The sequence below is a fragment of the Oryza sativa genome, chromosome 3 (assembly GCF_034140825.1).
Source record: "Oryza sativa Japonica Group chromosome 3, ASM3414082v1".
NCBI lineage: Eukaryota > Viridiplantae > Streptophyta > Magnoliopsida > Poales > Poaceae > Oryza > Oryza sativa.
Window position 1 is genome coordinate 1,550,798 of NC_089037.1, and position 24,120 is coordinate 1,574,917.

Consider the following 24,120-nt stretch of genomic DNA (forward strand, 5'->3'; position numbering starts at 1 on the left):
CGAGATATATATCGCTACGTACGTACACGGCCGGATCGGTGCGCGCGAGCCCGACGCCGGGTAGCCCCGGCCCCCACCCCGCGCGCGTACGTACGTAGGCCCCGCCTCGCACCACCACCGCTCGTACGCGCGTTGCGCCGTCCGCGCCTCGGCGGCTCTCGTATATCCACACCACCCCGCGCGTTTCGCGTGCCGGCCAACGCCGACGCGCACGTACACCACCACCAGCGTGCGCGCGTATCTCGCTTGTTTTCCGCACGACGCAACCGCGCCCGCGCAGGGGGTGGGCTATAGCTGCAGGTTACGCGCGAGGCCGGCGCCGGCGTGACCTCTCCCTTTTGCGGTTTTGCCGAGAATTGAGCAGGCAGGCATGCCGCGCATTGTACTACAGGTTCTATCTGTGCGACGGGATGGAGACCTTTTGGATCGTTTGGTGAGGAAAGATACGGCAAGTTGGCTAGCGAGAATACATGTGTGAGATCCTTGGCGTAAGCGGCAAAAAGGCTATAGCATGCTTGTTTGCTCCCTTAGTGCATGCATAAAAAGCCTAGCTGCTGTGACAGTAACACACACACACACACATACAAATTGTTCTCTTCTGTGTTGTACTGCTAGCTAGTTAGCTACATATGCTCGCGCTTTCATCCTCTCTAGCTGCTTCAAGAAAAAGCCTATTTACCTTTGATGTAAGAGTGATGACGTGCTAAAAATGCTACTGATCCGGTGACCCGACTGACTAAGAAAGCTAAGCTTGATTTTTTTTTTCTGGACTCTCACTTTCACTGGCGGCACAAGTGTGATTGATTTGGCGGCACGCTTATAATTTTGAAGCGGTGTGACATGGATGTATATACATGAGCCGACTTATATGCATGCCTGATGTAGTATATCTCAGATCGATCGGCTAGCTAGTGCGAGGAGAGGTGAACGGCAAGGGATCATCAGAAGGATCGATATCGTAGGTTGTTACGAGTTACTATTGAATTGCTCCTACGTGGACAGAGGCTGCAGCCATATATGGAGGTTGGTAAAGGGAAAGTGACTGCACAACACGTTGGCTACTGAGAAAAGGGCAGCTGATGTAGGATAGATAGATATATAGATAGAGGGATAGATACTTGTTGCACACTACTCTTACCGCTTTTGATACATGTGATGTGAGCATCAAGCTTGTTTCTTTCTTTTCTTTTCTTCTTCCCTTCATCCTTTCTCTTCCCTGTACATGCTGTCCCTGCATGCATGGCTTGTCGATGCTTCCTTGCTATCATTGCTCGCCGGCCTCCATTCCCGTTCCATTCCAGGGTATGGAGTGCCATGGTTGTGATCTCAAAAGCTAGTTGGCGTGAGCATGGCATTGTCCGGACAAGCATGCATGAGAGTAGTTAAGTAAATTGAATCAACTTCGATTGTTAACTTGATAGCTTCCCTGCTGTGTGGCCAAAAAATCTACCATGTTGTTCGCTTCTGGAACGGAATCATTCAGGAAACTGGCAGCCCCTCGGTGTGCGTGAGGCATCGATGGATTTCGTGGACTAATAACCAGCGGAATGATCGCGCGCTACCTCTATCAAATCGATCGTCTCTCATGACGACGAGCAAAGAAACGACATGATACGGCACAGAAAAGCTCGCAAACCGTAGCAGCAGCTCGCAAAGCTCATAAGTACAAGATCCTCTCTGATCTGGCCTAATGGCAGACAGACAAGTGGACCATTCATCACATAGACGATCGAGAGCAACAATTAGCTAGTGACAGTTCAGTGGTAAGATATGTAGTTACTAAAACTTACAAGGTGCGACTGCATGCAATTGCATGCCTCTGCAAGTCTGCAGCACTGAATGCAGTGGGTGGCCGGCCGGGCGGTGCCTTTGATCTCACTGAGTCACTGCCAAATTCAGCTGGCTAGCTGGACACCGCGCGCACACGGGCGGTTGCCGATTGATGCTCCTCCTCCGCGTCGGAGACGTACATTACATCATTTCGGCGCAGTGGAGGAGGTGGGGAGCACACCGCGCACGGAGGCCGGGCCGGGCGGCCGATCTACATGATTCACACCTTGCGAGCTAGTTCTCAACTCATGCGAGCAATCTTTTCCTGCAAAGTTACCATCCATTCTTTTTATCTTTCTAGTTTCGTATATCTATGATCTCCATTCACACAACAATATATGGCTGTGGTGAAAAGGCTCTGTTAAAAAGCGGCATCCATTGCAGCCCACTCGATCCTGGGTGCTCTTGCGATCGATCCATAGCAGCCTCCTCTGGTAGCTAGCTAGCTTTCGTCTCTCTGACTCTTCTATCCTGTAATTGTGCCCATTGTGCATTATTCTGCATTGACGTATGCTTGCCTTTCGCTATAGTCTTTTCCTGCTCTTCTCTTCAAGATAGCTAGCTAGTCTTCAGTGATTGTACTGTTCCTTTCTTGAAAAAGAAACGCATATACAGTCTGAGGATAAGATATTGAGATGCATGCACACAAATGCAATAAAGAAGAGATGTAGAAACTCTGAAGAAAGAAAAAAAATAGAGAGAGAGATGTTACGGGTAGCAGCTTCCGTTCTCCCTTGAAAGTTCAAACGGAGGACAAAGAGGCCAAATTGCTGAGTTGGCTGTTTAAATTGGGCTTAAGTTCCCCCTCGGCCCAAAGTAGGGCTTCAGTTGTTTTCTTATTGGGCTAGTGTAGACTGTAGGCTTGACCTGTTTCTGATTTCTGAAGCCCATGTATTCTTTCTTGTTTACATTTTTTTTCCGGAGTCGTTAGAAATATGGCGCCATATGCTACAGTCGATTTTTTTTCAGCCACTTACATAGTAGTTATATCTCATTTACACCCCACTTACATATATAATTAGTATGTATTTTTTGAATTTACATATGTAATTTTAGTACTTACATATGTAATTTTGAGACTTACATTGTAAATACACTATGAACTTACAATGTAAATACATGCCGATTATTTTTTGATGAAAAATATGGCACCATAAATATAGCTACACCCTTTTTTTTATAGCTCGAACAAACAAATCTGGAGACACTGCCAAAGTGCTAGAAAAATATCAATCGAACATATGTTGGCGCTATGTATCTTAGGAATTGTTTAGTTAGGTAAAATTTTTAGGTTTGATTGTCACATCGGATATTCGGACAATATAGACTAATAACAAATAAATTATAGACTCCCCATGAAATTGCGAGACGAATTTATTAAGTCTAATTAATCCGTCATTAGCAAATATTTACTGTAGCACCACAGTATCAAATCATGGCATAATTAAGCTTAAAAGATTTGTCTCGCAATTTACACGTAAACTGTGTAATTGGTTTTTATTTTTATCAACATCTAATACTCTATGTATGTGTCTAAATATTCGATGTGATGGATGAAAAATTTTTATTTTAGCAACTAAACAAAGCCTTTGTGCTACATGGCTGAATATTAAGTCTTTCGAAGTGGTCATACAAAAATTCTCGTTTGAGCTGTGCTGCAAGAAACTCTGCATCTATCGCCCTGACACGCGCTTCATTACGATGAGGTTGGCAAGCCTGCAGGACATCCTCGTCTAGTCGTTTGCACATGATGTAGCCTGTAGCCTGTAGCCATACAAGAGAGCACGACCAAATTACTGGAGTATGGTACGTTGCTGCACCGCGTACTGTTGGGAATGGAAGGCGACTAATCAACCTCAGAGGCCACATCCCATGTGGTCCTCTTCTTGAAGACGTCTTTTACCCTCTACTGGAACGGCAGCAGTAAATCGCATTGCCTCCCAGTAGTCAATGGCCATCGATCACGAGCAAGCAAGGCATTGATACGCGCGTACGTACAGTCAGTCCTACACACATCCGTAGTGGTATATACTCCCTCCGTACCAAAAAAAAAGACAAACTCTATTTTTCGTGCCTAATATTTGACCGTCCGTCTTATTTAAAAAAATTATGAAAAAAATTAAAAAGACAAATCACGCATAAAATATTAATCATGTTTTATCATCTAACAATAATAAATATATGAATTATAAAAAAAATTATATAAGACGGACAATTAAAATTGGACACGGAAATCTAGGGTTTGTCTTTTTTTTGAGACGGAGAGAGTATGGTACAGTGGTTCATGCCATGTCAATGCCGGCCTCACGAGGACGGCTAGCTCGCCGTGTCGACCGCGCCACCGCGAACGGGGCGTCACGGCCTGAAACTGCAAGTGTGTTCCTTATTCTCGGTTAGAATTCAGAAATTACTGTATTTCCTCTGAAACCTCTGCAGGTGTACGTACGTCGTCGCGCTTGGTCGGTGACATGAATAACTAGTCCAGTACGTAGTCCGTACGTACATGTACGCGGATGATCCCCGTGCTGCGTGGTCCGGGTGCAGCACGTCATCTCCGGCCCAGCCAGCCTACGCTCGTGACAAGTGTTGCTCGATCGTTCGTTGCAATTGACCTTGGAGCTAGCCGGTCGGGCCATGGCTTCGCTTAAGAACGACCGTCAATGTCTCTGCAAATTAAGCCCAAATCCAGTGCAGGATCAGTGCGGAGACAAAACCGATGGCGATATAACCGAATCGGCCGATCGATCCATTCCATGTGTCGCGCTCGACCATCGCTACGCCTTCACGACAGCCCGGCGCGGCAGGCACGTCGTCTTGCGGATCGAACAAAAGTGGGCGATGTGTTCGGCACCACCGGCCGCCGCCCGCGCGTCCCGTGGAGAATCCGAATAGAATAATCCACTACTACTAGCAGTGTTACATTTCGCCTCACAGAGGCTCACAGCTTCCACGGGAGAAGGCGTCACGGGGAGCTACGCCCGGACGCCCCCCATCGTCGTGGCGAGCGCGAGTCGCTTGCTCGATACTCATCGCTCGGTGTGGCAGGGCAGCAACGGCAGCGCGCGCACGGGGGGGGTCCACACGGTTTCCTCCGCAAAAAAGCCGCTTTCTCTCGGTCGTCGTCGCTTTTCCAACCGTGAAATCTCCCTTCTTCCACACCGGCCTTTGGAGGCTTGGAGCTACTAGCTTTTTTGTTCGTGCAGCCATGTGGCGGCAGTGCGCTTGCCTGCCTGCCTGCGCTGCGGCTGCGCAATGCTCTGCACTTGACCAGATCGTGATGTAGTAGTAGTATGATGTAAGGGCATTACCAATGTATATGTTAAAAGTGGTTTATATAGATGGGACCCATATAAATAAACTTTAACTATAGCAATCTCACAATGTATATGGATACAATGTAACATTAGGAGAAGAGAGAGAAGTAGAGATATATAATATTATTTATGTCATATAGGTAGTGTATATGCATATGGATATCTTTTGCTATTTTCTTTATATGGACTAGTTGCCCAGTGTTACTAAATGGCTAAATGGAATAGTTTATTCCCTATGGACTACTTTTGTAGCACATTGTGGATGCCCTAACTGTTGTAGATTAATCGCGACTAACAAAATACCTGTCTTGCCTTGACCGTGTGCTTCCGATAATCCGATGCACGTGATGTGTCGCTAAAGCGGCTCACTGGCTCAGGATGCACCGTGCGTGTTACTACCACCGACTGCAAATACACGCGGATCGACAGCTCAGTGTGGTGGTGGCTTCAGCTTGGCGGCCAAGAAACTTCAAAACCATATTATGGCATCCTTCCAAAATTTTAGAAGGGAAGAAGAGGAGCTATGATATAGACAGTGCGAGCCGGCTACCATGTACACTTGATAATTGGACACCTTCACAGTTCACACAATGCCACCATCATATCACCATAAGCTTTATTAAGGGATACTAGTCGACCCTGCCTTATGCGCCTAGAAACTTAAGCACGCTGCATGTACGAATGACTAATTAAGTGTGTGAATGTACATTGGCGAATCTAGAGATCTTTTAGAACATGAACAAACATATATGTCCAAAGGATTATATGGATGCCATTGAACATCAGCGATGGAAGCTATTACATTGATGTGACTTGTCAATGAGTTCGGACGGTTGCCCGAAGGTAACCACTAGCCAGGTCTTGGATCCGCTCCCAAAAATATACAATTAATTATTTCTTTAATTAATTAAATGTGGAAACAAAACTAGCTAGGCATTATGCAGTTGGTCACAAAACGACATGTTTTTTTAGCTGGAAGAGTACATTTTACTGCTAGCTTGAAGTGCACGAGCTCGGGCGGTCGTCCGGGGTCACCAGGTCTTGGATCCGCCCCCCAAAAAAATACAATTAACTATTTCTTTAAATGTAAAAACATATGTGTGTGAAAAAGGTTAAAAACTAGCTAGACATTATGCAGCTGGCTACAAAACGACATGTTTTTTTTCTTGGAAGAGTACATTTTACTGCCAGCTGAGAAATAGTGTGAAGCTTAACTCTAGGTGCACAAATTCGGACAGTGCCACTCATGGTCGGCAGGCCTTGGATCCTCCCCCAGGAACATACAATTAACTTTTTTTTGTTTAAATATGAAAAAAATATATGTGTGGAAAGGTTTAGAACTAGACATCATCCAGCTGGCAATAGAACGACATGTTTTTTTTTACATCATCGAGTTGGCAACAGATTGACATGTTTTTGTGACTGGAAGAGTACATTTTTACTGTCAGCTTTGAAATACTATGAAGCTTAACGCTAGGTGCACGAATTCGGATGGCCTCCCGTAGTCGCTAGGCCTTGGATCATCTCACAGGATATACAATTAACTATTTTATTTAAAAGAGAAAACATATATGTGTGAAAATGTTCAGAACTAGACATCATGCAGCTAACAACAGAAACGACATGTTTTTAATTTGTCATAGGAAGAGTACATTTTACTTCCAGCTTAGAAATAGTATGAAGTTTAACTCTAAGTGCATATATATGAACGGTCACCCGTGGTCACCAGGCCTTGGATCCTCCCCGGGAATATACAGTTAACTATTTTGTTTAAATGTGAAAACATATGTGTGTGAAAAAGGTTAACTAGATCACCATGCAGCTAGCAACAGAACAACATGTTATTGTGACCGGAAAAGTACATTTTATTGCCAGCTTAGAAATAGTATGGACCTTAACTCTAGGTGCACGAGCTCGGACGGTCGCCCAGGGTCACTAGGCCTTGGATCCACTCCTAGGAATACACAATTAACTATTTCTTTCAATGTAAAAAGCATGTGTGTCAAAAGGTTTAGAACTAGACATCATGAAGCTGGCAACAAAATGGTATGCTTTTAACTAGAAGAATACATTTTACTAGCATAGAAAATGGTATGAAAGCTTAACTCAAGGTACACGAATTTGGATGGCCACTCGGCCTTGGATCCTCCCCAGGAATAAACAATTGACTATTTTGTTTAAATGTGAAAACATATATGTGTGAAAAGGTTTAGAACTAAACATCATACAGCTTGTAACACATCACGACATGTTTTTATGACTGGAAGAATACATTTTATTGCCAGCTTCGAAACAGTATAAAGCTTTAACTCTAGGTGCAGCAGGTATGAAAGCATACTATTTATTTTACTAGAAAAAAATGTAAACATGTAAATATCCAACTTTGCAGCGGAATATGATCCTCCGACGTAAATTAACATGTGACAATTGCCACATGACCCCACTTGTCAGCCACAAAGTTATGGTTATGTTATGCCAGAGGATCTGATTCGGCATGCGGATCCTTGGGCTGGTTGGTTTGCATGATATTTTCGTAGCAAAAACTAGTTGTAGTTGAGTCCATGGCTCTAAAATTCTCCTAAGGTCCGCCATTGATCTCCCCATGCAAGAGGGAGGCATGTCTCAGAGAGGCCTGTAGCGACTAGCGAATGAGCAGGGGTCCAACAGGCCAACAGGAAGCTCGTACCAAGACTTGCAGGCAGAAACCTACATGAATGAATGCCTTGATTGCGTGCCGGGCAGTCTCCCCACATTCGCAGCAGCATGCAGCTGACACCGATCGAACAGGGCGCACGTACGTACGTCCGAGGTTGGCCAGTGGAAAGTGCGCTGCGCTGCGACGGGTGGCAACGGAACGCAACGCGCCCCATATGCATCGCATCCGTTTCGTCGCTTCCGCCTTGCCGGTGGCTGCCAAAATTGCCATCCCCTGGCCAGTAAATCAGCAAGGGGCAGTGGCGCAGTGTGCAAGCTGGCCTGGGTGTAAGACGGTACAAAAGTGGTGCGTAGCGCATGTGAAACTGATGGTGAAACACATGTGACGCGAGACGAGACTTGAGGCGGGGAGAGGGCTATCAGGCAACCCCACCGCACCACCGGAACCACCACCTCACAAACACCGTCACCAAACGCCGACTTAATACCCTTAAAAGCGACCCGATCCCCAGTCCGGGCAACGCAAACCCCCACATTCCTCCGCTGCTGCTGCGTCGCGCGCGCGTGTGTGCAGTGCACCGCCCGTTCGCGGAGCCGATTGATTTTACAACACCGCGCTCGCTCGCGGTCGCGGGGGGGGCGGAAGCTGGTACTACTCGCTATCATGAACGGTGGCATTGGCGACGCGCTGATGCAGCCGCAGCACGTGCAGGTCATGTCGTCGTCGTTGCCGATGGTGGCGTCGACGTTCGTGGCGGAGCCGGCGGCGGCGGCCAACAAGCCGAGGGCCGCGGGGCTGCCGCCCACGCCGCCGCAGGTGTTCGCCGCCCAGCGCGCGGCGGCGGCGGCGGGCGGCGACGTGTGCATGGAGGAGTCGGCGCAGGGGGGTGGTGGCGGGCTGCCGCCGCGCAAGGCGCACCGCCGCTCCAGCAGCGACGTGCCGTTCGGGTACCTGGCCGGGCAGCACCAGCTCCTGCCGCCCAAGGTGGAGGCCGGGTGGGGCCACCTCGGCGCCGGCGCCGGCGGCGCGGCGGCCGCCGATGACCTGTTCAACGCGTACCTGAACCTGGAGGGGCTGGACGGGCTCAACTCCTCCGACGACCGCCACGACGAAGGGGACAGCCGCGGGAGCAGCATCAAGACCAACGGCGCCGACAGCAGCGAGAACGAGTCGGAGGAGTGCGCCGACGACACCCGCGGCGGGATCCGCCTCTGGTCCGCCGACGGCGGCGAGAGGAGGGAGGGCGTCAAGAGGAACGCCGCGGGGGAGCCGGCCACCGCGCCGCTGGCCCGTCACGCCAGGAGCCTCTCCATGGACAGCCTCATCGGGAAGTTCAACTTCACGGCGGGGACGGCGGCGGCTGCGGGGAACGGTGTCGCGTTGGGGCCGAACAGGTTCAGCCTGGAATTCGGCAGCGGCGAGTTCACCCCCTCCGAGATGAAGAAGATCATGGCCGACGAGAAGCTGGCCGAGATGGCGCTCGCCGACCCAAAGCGCGTCAAGAGGTAAATAATATTCGATCACTCTCCCATCCATCCATATCGTCTCGCAAATGCAAATGATTAGAAAACGATCGATGATTGCAATGTATATTGAGCGCTACGACATGAGGGGATCGATCGACTGATCGCTGAGAGCTTTCTTCCTCCGGTGACAGGGTGCTGGCGAACAGGCAGTCGGCGGCGAGGTCCAAGGAGAGGAAGATGAGGTACATTGCGGAGCTGGAGCAGAAGGTGCAGATCCTGCAGTCGGAGGCGACCAATCTGTCCGCGCAGCTCACGATGATGCAGGTAACACGCACTGATCCCTTCGCCTTCCCGCTTTCTCGTGCAATTGCCGTCTCATCGTCCTGATCGCCTTTTTTCCTGCGTGAAATCCACACGGTTGTTTACGTTGTCTGTGACTGTTTTGGCTTTTGGCAGCGCGACTCGGCGGGGCTCGCGACGCAGAACAACGAGCTCAAGTTCAGGCTGCATGCCATGGAGCAGCAGGCGCAGCTGCGCGACGGTACGTGCCTCCCCTAAACCTCCTCGATCACTCGCTCCTCCCATGTTTGTGCTCGCCAACGTCATAAGATACTTTAGATGTGCTCGGCACTATGATGAACAGTCTTGTGTAAGTTATTGACGTTGACATGCTTGTTTGTCCTAGTGCTTGTCAACTGTTGCCATAATCTCGTGTTTTTGCGCTTGGAGGTTGGTAGTTAGCTTTTCTTTATGCATATATTTTTCTCTCGGGAAGCCGGTGGTCGTTAGTATGTACTCCTACTACTGGTAGGGAGGAGGACATGCCTTAGCAATCATCCAAGAACGAAGATTTGCTATTGTGCGTGCCTTTTCCCCCAATCAAAGATAAAATATATAGTATGCCCTATGGCGTCTCTGAAGTCTGAATCCGTTAGTTGCTAGCATGTTAGGAGCCTGCAGTCCCGTGTAGGAGAAGAATGTTTTGGAGTATTCAATATTCTGCGGTGACTTCTCCAGATTGCCACCCTAGTTTTCAGGGCTTTCACGTATCAAATGTTTCTCCTTGGATGCCATATTGCCATGTGATTGCCACATTTCCTTCTCTCACAAGGAGTCTTTCGTTTCAAGAATCTACACTGATCTAGGATGTCTACTGCCTTTTACATGATGACTTCATCCTTAAGGGTTAATCTATCTATTAATGTTATGAGTAGCTGTATTTTTACCAAGATGAATTCATCCTATTGCAATATACTGTTAAACACTGCACCATGAAAGTATGCCACGAATAGAGTTCAGGAATTGTTCACTTGTTAGTTCTGGTTTTGATGCTCAGTTCCTCACTGCTTCGCCATTATCTTATGTTCAACAGCGCTGAATGAGGCCCTGACAACCGAAGTCCAACGCCTAAAACTCGCCACCGCTGAGCTCGGCGATTCTTGCTCGTCCAGCAGTCTAGCTCAGCAGATCCAACTCAATGCTCAGAATCAGATGTTTCAACTGCAGCAGCAGCAGGCTACGCAGATACCATTCTATCAACTGCAGCAGTCACAACAGAACGGTGCAGCGAAGAACAATGAATCAAAAGAATGATTCCAGAGGCATTTTGGGCTGGTTCATGGAAAGAGAATATTGGTTTAGATGAGCGCAATTCGCATATTCCTAACTCATTTGTTTTAATGTTGTTAATAATCACCTTGCATTTTTCTAGTAGGTGGTGGTTGGTGAACCTCCTTTTACCTTTCTATGTTCATTGATTCTTTGGATGATACAGTTGTCATTTTTAAGTTACCAAACTGATGAAGTTGTAGGTGATTGTTATTCTTTTGTACTAATATCTATGTCGAGTATTTTGAGTACCCCGGTTCGTTAAGATACACTTGTATTTATCGACAAAAAGGAATGTGGGGAACATTACATAAAATTGCCATTGCCAACCATTCACAATAAAAACTAGTTATGCCAGGTCATACGAAAATGATAAAGAGAAATTTGAAATGAAATGAAAAAAAAATGCACATTGAAAAAAATGGTACAAGCTCATACCCGAGTGCAGGGTAAAATGGTTAAGATATTTACGAGGAAAAGTAGCTGCCTTATAGCCTATCCAACAGAATCTTCAACCATGGCCTCCTCACTGTCGCTATCTGTATCATTCGCCTCACTGCCTTCCTCAGTCTCCGCATCAGACATCAGATCATCTTTTCCAACACCACTTCCTGGGAGTTGCTTTCTGAAATCTGGATCAACAATTTCGATCATAGCATTAAGAACACGATGATGATCGGTTATTTTACTGATGACATGATCAATATTACTCTGGCTCCCAGCAGCCTGTCCATCAGAGTTCACTAAAGCATCAGCTGCTGAGCTCCCTCTGACATTTTCATCCTGCTCCCCGGCATGGTCTGTAGTCTCCCCCAAGCTCCTAGGAGACTCATTCTCCCCATTGACAGATGGACCTGTTTCCACTGCCCAGCTACCAGCAACTTCTGAGGCCAACAAATCAGCTGTACCAATGGTTCTGGTCTGGGTATCCTCGTGTTTTCTCTCAGAACAGTTAACCTCAAGTTTTTCTTCAGAATAGTGACCAATGCCATCTTTGAGGGTTAACGAGGCTTCCTCATTTCCTTGTGGTTGCCCTCTATCTTTGCAAATCAAGATGGACTCATCATTCTCTTGTGGTTGCACTTCATCATCTAGCTGCATGGTATCACCTCCCATTTCACTAAATCTTTGAAGAGCTGAATTGTGATCACCACAGCCAACATTACCAGCTTGGCTTTCTGTCTCGGGAACTTGCTCAGTATCTGTTGGCTCTAGCTCAGGAGCTGTAGCAGCCAGATCACCATGAGAATCAGACCTGAATCTCTCTGTTGCCATTTCTGGACTATTGCACTCTACCTCTTGAGTGTTTGCCCCTTCAACTCTGGTAAAATCATCCTGTTGTTCAGTCTCCTTGGAATCATCACTTGAACTTTGTTCACTTGCCTGGGTATTCTCTGTTGAAGCACCAGAAGCTTCCATTGTATTTTTTGAGTAGTTTACTCTCGTGCGGGCATCGTCAGCAGTTACAGTTGCCAGTGGCACTTTATTGAGATCATCACCCATGATACTGTTCTCATAATTCTCTTCATCCTCCAGAGTTCTCTGCATTGCTTTAAGCTGTTCCTGCTGTTTTGCAAACAGAGAAGATATTTCCTCTGTAGTTGAATAGAAAGCACGCAGCTGAGTCTCCCTGCAGTAAGCAACATAGGAAACAAAAGAAAAGGTAAGCTGATTTGTAGTTTCACAAACTTGGGGTTCACCTCTATATGAAACTCAAACAATGTTTCTTACCGTAAAATAATTCTCTCTCTTGCTCCTTGATACCTCTGTTTCTCGATTGATAGATCTCTAATTGTAGCAGCTATTTCAAGCTCAAGAGCTGAGACCTTTGCCCATGCTTCTTCCCGAGCAGCCTGCTAACAGAAGAACACAGATAATCAGCTAGTAAGTAAACAAGAGCAATCCTCTATGCATGCGAAGACCAGGGTAGATTAGCTTATGTGATGAAAACATCAGAGGAACTTGAAATCTTTTTCTACCTTCTCGTGTTCAAGTTCTTTCTTCACTTTTCTCAGATCCATTTCCAGTTTATCTGATTTCTGCGATTGCAAGGGGGGAGGAAGTGAAGAAAAGATGTTACATACATTCAATGAACTACAAATGAAACAACTTGGGCTTAATAGCTCTAAACATGTTTACGACTGTAACCTTCTGATTGTTGGCGGATACAAGCTGTTCATCCTGAAGTTGAGCTTCCAGCTCTCTTGCTTTTTTCTCAGATGTGACAAGGTTCTCTCGAGTATCTTCCTGAATGTGAAGGTAAATAATTGTAGAATGGAAAAGGAATGAGTGTTCAAATAAACAACAGCAAAAAAGCATACCAGCTTAGATCTCAATGTTTCCACAAGCAAACGGATTTCCTTTTCTGATTCCTGAAAATAAAAGAGAAAGGTCCACGCAATACATTATTTCCCAATTCCTGATCATTCCCTAGAATTGGAAAGAAAAGGTAAAACCTGAAGCTTGCTAATAACTTCTTTCTGTTCCCGTTGTTGTCTAAGGTGAGCCTCAGCTTGTCTCTTGATTTCTTCTTGAGCTTCTGCATTCACTTTATGCAGTGCAGACTTTAAGTCTTCTGCAGCCTTATCACGCTCCTCTCTTCGCAAGTCTCTCTCCTCACTTAGCTGTGCCTCAAGCTCACATATATTTGATTTCTGGCTGAAAACGTTTGAATGAGTGGAGAGTGATGTTAAAATTGGACTTCCTATATGCTGAAAAAGCCTAAATGTCTATCCAGAAGAACATCTCACTTTTCTCCCTGGATCAACTAAAGTGCTATATAAAATAATACTTGGGCATATCTGTGCATGAATTTCACGGGAATTTTCTAGGAAGCAGTACGATCCCTCCAGAAGTTTTATCAAAATCTATCAAAATCCTTTATTCCAAACAAGGAGTATTTTACGGTTTGCTGAATCCATGTGCCCTCTAAGATATGGGACCCTCAAGTAAACCAGCAAAATGTCCCAGTTCAACACAACTATGCTGTAAGATACTACAATACATATACCTGTAATTTGGGAAACAAAAGGGTGAAATATACCAGTGTTTTTAAATGACTTTAGTGATCACGACTGAAAAATATATGCGACTTTTTTCTCTTTTTCCTAACGCTAATAACACCATATACGGAAAACTAAAAGTTATGAGTATTGCCACAAAGCATTAATCAAAAGAACAGAAAAAATAACCTCTGAATTATCTCATCAGCCTCAGCACGTGATTGCTTATATGCGCTAAGCCTCTCATCGAGATCTTTTATTGAATTCTGTAACTCTGTATTTGATGTACTAAGTGAATCTATTTGTTTCTGCTTGTACTCTAATGTTTGCTGAAGAGATTTAGCTTGATCAACATAAGTACTCGATGTAATCTCTTTCAACTCCTTCAATTCCTACATCATCAGATTTGCAGAAGACTCAGATATAAGAAAGGGAAATCAAGAGGGCACCTTTCAAGAAATGTAGTCTTTGACAACAAAAGGCGATTTAAAAGGAAAAGCAGCAGTACATTCACTTCTAGGAGAGGGATGGTATAAGCCGTACAGAACACTATTTAGATATTTAGATAGTTTGGCAACACTACCAGTAATTTCTTGACACTAGAATATGGAATATCATCATTAATTTAGTAGAGTGGAGAGAAACATTAGAAGTGGCAGTAGGCAGTAGCACAGTGTCACGCAGTACAAGAAGGGCGATTATCCTAGAAGAGACACAACACCAAGATGCAGACGTAGGATATACCTTTTCATGCTGTGCTTCAGATATTTTAATTTGAGTTCTCAAAGTCTCAATTGTGACAACATGTTCCTCAAGTTGTTCCCTGAGCTCCTGCATGGATTTTTGCTAATAAGGTTAAGAAACTTTCATGGCAATAAAAACTACCATCTTGAACTCTTGAAGGGGTCAACTTACAGCATTAGATTTCTCTAGCCGACGAACATCATCTAGTGAAACAGGACCATCAGAGGAACCAATCCCAAGACCTTTTAGTCTCTTTCTTTCAGAATGAATATCCTCTTTAAGATCAAATACAAATTGTGGTACATATATCATTACTTGTAATGTAGCTGGAAAAATGTAATCACCAAATCTTAGGAAAGCACATGTTCCCTCTTACCTGACTTCCTTTTAAGGATGGTAACTTCATTCTCTGCACGACTGACAGCATTAACTTCACGGTAGACAAATGCAAAGGAAGTATCTGTAGATGAAACACGCAATATAAATGGCCAAAAAAAGTTCGATATCGATTATATACAAGAAAAACAATGCAAGGTAAACAGGGAAAACACAGTAAATATAATCAAGTACACAGAGGTAAACTAGCAGAGGCCATGTGCAGGAAAGCTCTAAAAAAGTTACAAGGCAATGAATTTATCATAATTGTTTATAAGAACAGTAGAGTTGGATCATAGAAAGTGAAAAAAGCTCAGAATCTTTACTGTCATGAGGAGCGGAGACAAATGATATAATGTCCCCGTGATTAAGCTTGGTTGGAGGTGAAATTTTCTTAAGCCTGGTCCAGTTGATGAATGTCCCATTTGAGCTGCAGTGCTACAATAAGTTAATTTAAGAAAGGGTGCTGTTTATTGTAATACATGACAAGATAACCAGAAGCACAAGAAACCTCGAGTCCTTGAGGAAAACAGGTACAGGTTCATTGCGGTTAAGCTCCCCCAACACAGTGTCCCTATATATCTTGCAATGTTTCCCACTGATCTGCAAAGAGGAAATCTTGAAGCTGGATTCCTGAACGGCACGGCCTATGTAGTGCTCATCGGCGCTTAAAAGAATGTTCATTCCCTACAATTAAACAAAATGGCTCCAATCAGCTAACTCAGCACTTTTTTGGGAGCTAACTCAGCAATTTACGATTCAATATCTCAACCTCTTTTCATGGCAATGCTGAATTAGTACTAGCAGTTACAAAAGGAAACATTGGGGGTTTAGGGTTAGGGTTTAAGGGAGGGGGACCTCAGGGCGCAGGCGAGCATTCTTGGAGATGGCCGTCAGGACAGCCCAGACACCGTCGTCGGGGTTCTGTACGGGTTGCTCGGCGAACTTGCGCGCCACCGCGCGCATCTCCTCGGGGGACACCGGCGAGGGCTTGGGCGGGGTGGCCGCATTGCAGGAGGCGGCCTCGTCCTTCCTCGCCGTCTTCGGCGTCACCAACAGCTCGCTCGGTGGGTCCAGCGCCGCCATCGCCCGGCGGCGGCTTAGGGGGGTCGACGAGTGACGCGCGCGGCGGAAGATCGCGGATTCGCGGGAAAAGGAGGACGGCGACGGGGGCGGGTAGGGAAGGGGAGTGGAGTGGGGGGGAAGGGGGTGTTTGTCGTGGCGGGTCGTGGTGGAAGACGGAGAGAGGGATACAAGTTCTGAGATTCGCGTGGGGGTGAGATTAGACCATCGTGGCCGTTAGATGGAGACCAGAGAGGGTCCACGAGGCGTCAAGTTGACCGAATCGTAGTGTGCGGGAGAAGGAACCAGAGTCCACATTGCGTAGCAGTTGCAATAGCACTTTTTATACCAACAAGCCCCTCTGCTCGTGACGCATGAGATTTTAGATTTTTTTTTTCGATTATCTGATTTTATGATATGGTAATTTATTCACTTGGCCTGAAAATCTTGTGTTTAATAGTGCAAATCTTATTCGACACATGTAAAGTTTTTGTCAAGTCAAATGCTATATTTGCTACAGAGACAGGAAAGCATCACTCGTGTGATAGTTGGGTCATGGGTGCATGACTACTCACTAGGGTTAAAATTCTGGTGTATACGAATATTAATCATATGTTAGCATGCTTTCATCAGGAATTTCATGGGTCCAAGGATGTGTTGCCAGTCTCCATCTCCTTAAGCGTGTGTTCGGGGGCACACTTACTAGTATGTGAGCGCGGTGTGCATGGTGTGCGCACGTTTGCGTATTTCTTGCAATTGAAAAAAAAACGCTACACTTGTTTCTCTTGTAAACACGAACATATACAATCCATGTGAAGAAACCACATGGACCTTAGGCCATGCTTACCGGTCAACATTCAAGGGTACACAAGCTTCATTGACCCACGTCGGAACCAGAGCTACCATAGTGGAGAAAAATAAAATGGCTTGAAGAAAGGTTTTGTAGTCCATAGAGGACATGGTGTTTTGAGAGTGGAAAGCAACTATATAAGAAAAGGCGTTTGCGTTGCTGCTGGTAAGATGTTACTTTATCACCAGCATTTCAGGCTGGGGTGAGGAGGAAAGCTGATGATAAGAGAGGTAAAGAGCTTACCACTTGGGAGCTTGTCGCCTCTATCTACATATGTGTATTGACCTGTGTCCGTGCCACCCAATTATTGCTATCATCAGCTATAGTTACCTCTATTGCCGTTGAGCTCATTCCTATCGGCTGGAGCTTTCCAGTGCTACTGCTAAAGCTCGTTCTTGATCCAACGACTAAGGCGGAGGCAACGAGGATGGAAACAAGCAGTAATGGCGGGAACAAGCCTCGATTTCCTTGATCACTTGATGCTACCACCTCGACTATCATGGCCTAGCTTATGTTCTCCTTGTCATCTGAGGTCACCGTTGAGGTGTTCTCCTTGTCATCTGAGGTCACCACTGGGGAGAGAGGGGGAAGATGCCACAACCCCTCTTTACTCCTTAAAAAGATGGTTTAACTTCTTTTGAAATTAAACTTTTTATTGTTGTGAGTCTTATGACTGATAAGCTAACAAGTAGACGATGAGAGTGTAAGCTATAATGTTTGTCTTGTGGTCTTGTACGTGATATGTTTGTACACATTGGGTAACAGAAGAATAATTAAGTTCAACTTGGAGTACTTCAGACCTCAAATGCCACATTGCTAGATCATTACTTCATGCCCATCGAATTCATGAACAATTTGATGGCTCGATTTGGTTGCCGGGATCGATTTAGATGTTAGGACTTGGTACCCCTAGTGTAAATTTGAACTTAGGGGCGGAGGGAGTACTTGGGTATCGTAGCAAAGCACTATAACAGATTAGACCTTTCTATTCTGAAACAGACATGTAGAGTAGAGTAGATGAGGTAGCACGTTTCTTTCCTTCATTTCCGCCAAGTTTGATCGTGCCGTTTCTGTTCATTTCAATTTTTCAAGGATCTGGTACTATTTGAGGTAATTAAGGACCCGGTGATGGCATCGTTTTCATCCATGGCAATGCTTTTGTGGAGGTTGGTAACCAAATCTTGACAGAGACCTTGCAGTTCAGGCTTTGAGAGTCGAAAGCCATGGCACTGGAACGCATCATCGGGGTAATTAGCAAGCACGTCGGTCCATGATGATACGTTCCGACGAATCATTGCCGACAGAAAGGCACGCTGAACTCCAAACCCCAACAAACTTTCTCCATGCGACCATGCCTACTGCATCTTATGTTGGTCCCATCAATGGCATGGCATGGCAGATGGCACATCTAGCTAGTAGTTAAATCGTCCGCTCGCGCAGTTGCGCCGGCGGATGATACAAGAAGCCCACGCAGCAATATGCTGATCTGTTTGCCACTCACGCTTGAATGAATACTAGTAGTAGCAGTACTAGTAGCTTTGCTATTACTGTAGATCTGTGCGTACAGCCGCAGCACGGTGGTAGCACCATAGTAGTAGCACCGTACCGGCACGACGGACGAGCAGTGAATAAGCTCATTTATGCATCCGTGGTGTACCCATGGTTTCCCTGTAGGCCACAGTACTACGACCTATACGGACGCAACGCGAAACGGGCAACGACACCACGTCCGCGGCCGTCGGTTGACGTGAACAGCGGCACGATGCGTGAGCGGTTGACGTGAACAGCGGCTGCGGCTGCGCAGCCAGCGAATTGAAGAGAAAAAATTCCTCCCCAACCGCGCGTCCCATGCCGTACCCCACCCTTCGCTGCGCCTGCGCCGCGCACTTCCTGCCCACCTCAACATGCCGGCAGATTGGCAGTGTGGCACCAAACCACGTCGCGCGCGCGCGCGCTGCTGCTCCCGATCGCGTTCGCGTTCGCGTTTCGGTTTGACCGCGCGTCTCGCCTAGATTTCCACGGGTAAGGTGAAGGTAAACGCCGCGCGCGCCACGCACCAAACACCCAGAAGAACGTGGTTTCTGGCCAACCGACGTCAAGGAAGAAAGGGCTCATGGCCGCGCGGCAGCACCACCCGCACATTAACGCACGCCACCCACCGCCACCTACTCGCCACTCTTTTACTCGGCGCGCCTTGTCTCTCTCTCTCAGTACGAGGGGAGTAGTAGTCAGTAGTCACAGCAGTAGAAGTAGAGCGCCGGTGCCGTCGCCACCGCGGCGGGGGTAATGCATGCGCTCGCACTCGCACTGCGCCTGCTCCTCCAGCTGTCGCGATGAGGCAGACGCGCTCGCTGGCGGCGGCGGCGGCCGTTCTGGTGGTGGGTGTGGTGCTGCATTGGGTGGGGGTGGTGGACGCGGCGACGGCGGCGGAGAGGGGGATACTGCTGGAGTTCAAGGCCGCCGTGACCGACCCGAACGGCGCGCTCGCGTCGTGGACGGCGGGAGGGGACCCCTGCGTGGACTTCGCCGGGGTGACGTGCGACCCGTCGTCCCGCGCCGTGCAGCGCCTGCGCGTCCACGGCGCGGGCATCGCCGGGAAGCTCACCCCGTCGCTGGCGCGGCTGGCGTCGCTCGAGTCCGTCTCGCTCTTCGGCAACGGCCTCTCCGGCGGCATCCCCTCCAGCTTCAGCGCGCTCGGCCCCACGCTCCACAAGCTCAACCTCAGCCGCAACGCGCTCTCCGGCGAGATCCCGCCGTTCCTCGGCGCGTTCCCGTGGCTCCGCCTGCTCGACCTCTCCTACAATGCGTTCTCCGGCGAGATCCCCGCCTCGCTGTTCGACCCATGCCTCCGCCTCCGGTACGTCTCCCTCGCGCACAACGCCCTCACGGGGCCAGTCCCGACCGCCATTACCAACTGCTCGCGCCTCGCCGGGTTTGACTTCTCCTACAACCGCCTCTCCGGCGAGCTCCCGGATCAGCTCTGCGCGCCGCCGGAAATTAGCTACATCTCCGTCCGAAGCAACTCGCTCTCCGGCGCCATTGCCGGAAAGCTCAACGCTTGCCGGAGCATTGACCTGCTCGACGTCGGGAGCAACCATTTCGCCGGACCGGCACCTTTCGGCCTTCTTGGCCTGGTAAACATCACCTACTTCAACGTCTCGTCCAACGCCTTCGATGGTGAAATCCCCAACATTGCAACGTGCGGCACCAAGTTCTCCTACTTCGACGCCTCAGGGAACCGGCTCACTGGGCCGGTGCCGGAGAGTGTGGCCAATTGCCGCAGCCTGAGGGTTCTGGATTTGGGGACGAATGCTCTTGCTGGAGACATACCACCAAGCATTGGGAAATTGAGGTCGCTTTCAGTGCTCAGGCTCGCAGGAAATGCAGGCATTGCCGGTTCAATCCCTGCCGAGCTCGGAGGAATTGAGATGCTTGTCACACTAGATCTTGCTGGTCTTGCTCTCATCGGAGACATCCCGGTGTCCCTGAGCCAATGCCAGTTCTTGCTTGAGCTGTGAGTGTCTGTTAACTACGCAACCCAGTCCAATTCGTTTGAATTACAGTGGTTTCATGTACTGACAGACTAATTTGAACTACTGCAGGAATTTGTCTGGCAACCAATTGCAAGGAGTGATCCCGGACACGCTTAACAACTTGACTTACCTCAAGTTGCTCGATCTTCATCGGAACCATCTTGTAGGGGGGATTCCAGTGACACTTGCACAGCTCACAAACCTTGATCTTCTAGACCTCTCAGAGAACCAACTGACTGGACCAATCCCCTCAGAGCTTGGGAACCTGTCTAACCTGACCCATTTCAATGTGTCCTACAATGGACTCTCGGGCATGATCCCTGCCTTGCCAGTTCTACAGAGTTTCGGTAGCTCCGCCTTCATGGGTAACCCATTACTATGTGGACCTCCACTGAACAATCTGTGTGGGGCTAGCCGGAGGGCGAAACAATTGGCTGTGTCTGTCATAATTGTCATAGTCGCAGCAGCGCTTATACTTATTGGAGTTTGCATTGTTTGTGCTATGAACATAAAGGCTTACATGAGGAGGAGTAAAGAGGAGCAAGAGGGGAAGGAGGAGGATGAGGTGCTGGAGTCCGAGAGCACACCGATGCTTGCATCTCCTGGCAGACAAGGCTCAAATGCCATTATTGGAAAGTTGGTGCTTTTCAGCAAGAGCTTGCCTTCAAGGTATGAAGATTGGGAGGCAGGAACTAAGGCACTGCTTGACAAAGACTGCCTTGTTGGTGGTGGGTCAGTTGGTACAGTTTACAAGGCCACCTTTGAGAATGGTTTATCCATTGCTGTGAAGAAGTTGGAAACACTGGGAAGGGTGAGAAGTCAGGATGAGTTTGAGCAGGAGATGGGCCAGCTTGGTAACCTTAGCCACCCCAATCTGGTTGCTTTTCAGGGTTACTACTGGTCATCATCAACGCAATTGATTCTGTCAGAGTTCATGGTTAACGGGAGCTTGTACGACCACCTTCACGGGAGTCCTCATACATTTTCCGGAAGCAGCAGCAGAGTTGGTCTCTCCTGGGAGCAGAGGTTCAAGGTTGCACTCGGTACAGCACGGGCACTTGCATACCTTCACCATGACTGCCGACCACAAGTCCTGCATCTCAACATCAAGTCCTCCAACATAATGTTAGATAAAGACTTTGAGGCTAAATTATCTGATTATGGATTTGGAAAGCTTTTGCCTATTCTAGGTAGCTATGAATTGAGTAGATTGCATGCTGCCATTGGGTACATTGCCCCGGAGTTAGCATCTCCAAGCTTGAGATATAGTGATAAGAGTGATGTATTTAGCTTTGGTGTGGTGTTGCTTGAGATTGTGACAGGGAGGAAACCAGTGGAGAGCCCTGGGGTGGCGACAGCAGTGGTTCTGCGTGATTATGTTAGGGCGATATTGGAGGATGGGACTGTGTCAGACTGCTTTGATCGGAGCATGAAGGGATTTGTTGAGGCTGAATTAGTCCAAGTGCTCAAATTAGGTCTGGTATGCACTTCGAACACACCATCTGCCCGACCAAACATGGCAGAGGTGGTACAGTACCTGGAGTCTGTTAGAACTAATTCATGATCTCCTGACGTCACGGTACAGTAGCAGAATAGGATGTTAAAACAGGAAAAAACGTTTTCTGGTTTTTGAACAGATGATCACATTGTTTTTATTCTTTATTGTGTCCCCAGTCACATTTGTAAAATGTAGATTTGCATCTGAATAAGTGGTTATTTTGGTCAAATTACCAAACCCTGTGAGGATTTATCTCTGTTTTTTTCGGGTGCTCCCTACACCCTCTTTTCTTTCTAGTACTGTGGAAAATGCAAATGTAAGATCAACCACTCTGAATTGAGTACCTCTTTCTGCATGTCTGAGCTAAAGAGGAGTTGGTAGTTGGTACTGTCTAATTGTGTGTCAAGTTTGCAGGGTAGCGAAGGATCAGTTGAACAAGAGCATTGTGGTACAGGAGCAGCTCATCTAAACCACCTGTTCTCTCCTACTTATATCAGCAGTGCCTGAAAGATCTACAACAGCTCAAATTCCATTCCGAAACCAGTAAAACCACACATCCAAAATGGATGAGCTTGAACTGTCTGAATTCAATCCAAGGGAGCGCGTCAAGCAGCAGATTTCAGTCCCATTTCTCTGGGAGGTGAAGCCTGGAGCGCCAAAAAAGGACTGGGCCATTTCCAATCCAGTGCCATCAGCCATCTCATGCCCATCTCCGGCGAAACTTGTCGTCAGCGTGCCCTTCCAGTGGGAAGAAAAGCCCGGGAAGCCTCTCCAAGATGCATCTCCTTTTCATCCGCTGTTTGATCATGCTGATTTTTCTGTATCTCCTTCCTCGCTAAACCCTTTCTTGGCTGAAAGTGAGGAAGAATATTCTCTAGGGTTTGATCTGGAAGCATTTGGATTTCCAGACAGCAAGGAAGCATCTGGAACTGCAGAATGCGCAGGTGGTTCCAGTCGCCATGGCACATGGTATTCATTTTCAGAAACAGAAGCTTACAGCAACTCAAGTGGAGACACTTCAGCGCTAGATTTTCAGTTTCCACGGGCACCATCAGAGAAAAGCTGGGAGGTTGCTAATGACGATGATCAGCTGAAGAATCCGTGGAGTCCTCCCAAGAGCACATTTACACTGGAGGAGCTTATGATGCTTAGCCGCAAATTGTGCTGCGGGCAAGGGATGCCAGTTGATGTCAAGAAGAAGAACCTCTCCCTCTCATCAACGGTAACGCCTCCAAAATTTTCATTGAATTTTGTTTTTTGCATCTGCAAATATTCATACCAAACATTTTTCGTTCAGAAATCAGAATGAACATCGCAATTCTCAATTTGCAAGCATGGTATCTCTATTCTTCTTGACAACTTAAAGTTTTTTTTTGCATTACGATTTAGAACACTAAAAAAATCATATCACTGCAGCATATTGAAAATATAACTCCTATCCTTACGAGAATGTGACCCATTGCATCTACATTTACCGTTGAGGAATCCCACGGATGCTTCACCTGATTGGCACTCAGGAATTTTTTATAACGTGCAAGCGGCATGTGATGCAGACACCACAACTGCTCCCGTTTTAATTAACTGTACTTTGTCCCTCCTCTTGCTTTGCTGTTTCAGGAACTCATCAAGAAGTTTTTAATTGTGTGTTCTTAGCTGCAAGGCACCATGGTTGCGGCACATGGACGAACTGTACTGTGTGCATGTGAGATCCCATAATAATTGAGCAAGTTCAGCAAGGCGTGGCTTGTTCCAAGTGTAAAATCCTAGCGGTTTCGGTGTTGTTTGTACTGCCATGTAGCTAAACTTGTGAAGCTATTTTCTTTTTGTGTTCTAAGAGAACCACTAAATTTTCAACTTTTTATCAGTCTTGTAATTCGGAGGAAAGCACTGGAAGTGGAATTGGCAAGCTCTTATACAAGCAACTGAAACGATTATTCTGGTCTGCTGATGAGCTTAGGCTCGCAAAAGAACAAATACATTTTTGCTAAAGAACATAATAATATTGGAAATTGCATTTTTCCTGAGAGTATTACACTTTTGCTGAAAGTGAAAGTGTAAAAAAAAAGAAAAGGAAATTACATGTTTGATGATAAGAGAGAAAAATATTGCAAATATGAGTTTAAAAAATTTACTGAAAGAGTAAAAAACATTAGAATTACAGTTTTTATGATGAGAGTAAAAA

At 47.0% G+C, this 24,120-nt stretch overlaps 4 protein-coding genes across 5 annotated transcripts; 3 read left to right on the top strand and 1 right to left on the bottom strand.

The window, feature by feature from the left end:
- The first annotated feature begins 8,318 nt into the window (after positions 1 to 8,318).
- On the top strand, positions 8,319 to 11,125 carry LOC4331479 (bZIP transcription factor 29). The gene is made up of 4 exons (XM_015772446.3): positions 8,319 to 9,305; positions 9,458 to 9,590; positions 9,723 to 9,807; positions 10,639 to 11,125. Exons 1-4 carry the CDS (start codon positions 8,464 to 8,466, stop codon positions 10,857 to 10,859), a joined length of 1,281 nt encoding a protein of 426 aa, XP_015627932.1. The 5' UTR covers positions 8,319 to 8,463; the 3' UTR covers positions 10,860 to 11,125.
- Positions 11,126 to 11,169: 44 nt separating this feature from the next.
- LOC4331480 (uncharacterized) lies at positions 11,170 to 16,173 on the bottom strand. Of its 2 annotated transcripts, none has more exons than XM_015772445.3 (13): positions 15,854 to 16,173; positions 15,507 to 15,682; positions 15,322 to 15,425; positions 14,997 to 15,080; positions 14,792 to 14,895; positions 14,621 to 14,707; positions 14,066 to 14,268; positions 13,331 to 13,532; positions 13,196 to 13,246; positions 13,023 to 13,121; positions 12,854 to 12,913; positions 12,606 to 12,727; positions 11,170 to 12,504 (listed from the first exon to the last, which is right to left on the bottom strand). In XM_015772445.3, the coding sequence occupies exons 1-13, from the start codon at positions 16,079 to 16,081 to the stop codon at positions 11,370 to 11,372; spliced, it is 2,655 nt and encodes an 884-aa protein (XP_015627931.1). In that variant the 5' UTR covers positions 16,082 to 16,173; the 3' UTR covers positions 11,170 to 11,369. The 2 variants fall into 2 exon arrangements, with proteins under 2 accessions (XP_015627931.1, XP_015627930.1); XM_015772444.3 differs by having other exon boundaries at positions 12,606 to 12,730.
- Positions 16,174 to 19,116: 2,943 nt separating this feature from the next.
- On the top strand, positions 19,117 to 22,293 carry LOC4331481 (probable LRR receptor-like serine/threonine-protein kinase At1g12460). The gene is made up of 2 exons (XM_015773187.3): positions 19,117 to 20,421; positions 20,510 to 22,293. Exons 1-2 carry the CDS (start codon positions 19,241 to 19,243, stop codon positions 22,002 to 22,004), a joined length of 2,676 nt encoding a protein of 891 aa, XP_015628673.1. The 5' UTR covers positions 19,117 to 19,240; the 3' UTR covers positions 22,005 to 22,293.
- A 53-nt stretch (positions 22,294 to 22,346) lies between these two features.
- Positions 22,347 to 23,880, top strand: LOC107280263 (uncharacterized). Its single transcript, XM_066308946.1, has 2 exons — positions 22,347 to 23,160; positions 23,556 to 23,880. Exons 1-2 carry the CDS (start codon positions 22,501 to 22,503, stop codon positions 23,589 to 23,591), a joined length of 696 nt encoding a protein of 231 aa, XP_066165043.1. The 5' UTR covers positions 22,347 to 22,500; the 3' UTR covers positions 23,592 to 23,880.
- The last annotated feature ends 240 nt before the right edge of the window (positions 23,881 to 24,120 follow it).

Excerpts from the sequence above, each read along its gene's own strand:
- LOC4331479 (XM_015772446.3), top strand. The coding sequence starts at position 8,464 with ATGAACGGTGGCATTGGCGACGCGCTGATGCAGCCGCAGCACGTGCAG. Across the intron at positions 9,306-9,457 it reads GACCCAAAGCGCGTCAAGAG|GGTGCTGGCGAACAGGCAGT; the intron begins GTAAATAATATT and ends CTCCGGTGACAG. Across the intron at positions 9,808-10,638 it reads GCAGGCGCAGCTGCGCGACG|CGCTGAATGAGGCCCTGACA; the intron begins GTACGTGCCTCC and ends TATGTTCAACAG.
- LOC4331480 (XM_015772444.3), bottom strand. The coding sequence starts at position 16,081 with ATGGCGGCGCTGGACCCACCGAGCGAGCTGTTGGTGACGCCGAAGACG. Across the intron at positions 13,247-13,330 it reads AAGTTATTAGCAAGCTTCAG|GAATCAGAAAAGGAAATCCG; the intron begins GTTTTACCTTTT and ends TTTTATTTTCAG. Across the intron at positions 13,122-13,195 it reads AAACATTGAGATCTAAGCTG|GAAGATACTCGAGAGAACCT; the intron begins GTATGCTTTTTT and ends CTTCACATTCAG.
- LOC4331481 (XM_015773187.3), top strand. The coding sequence starts at position 19,241 with ATGAGGCAGACGCGCTCGCTGGCGGCGGCGGCGGCCGTTCTGGTGGTG. Across the intron at positions 20,422-20,509 it reads TGCCAGTTCTTGCTTGAGCT|GAATTTGTCTGGCAACCAAT; the intron begins GTGAGTGTCTGT and ends GAACTACTGCAG.
- LOC107280263 (XM_066308946.1), top strand. The coding sequence starts at position 22,501 with ATGGATGAGCTTGAACTGTCTGAATTCAATCCAAGGGAGCGCGTCAAG. Across the intron at positions 23,161-23,555 it reads ACCTCTCCCTCTCATCAACG|GAACTCATCAAGAAGTTTTT; the intron begins GTAACGCCTCCA and ends TTGCTGTTTCAG.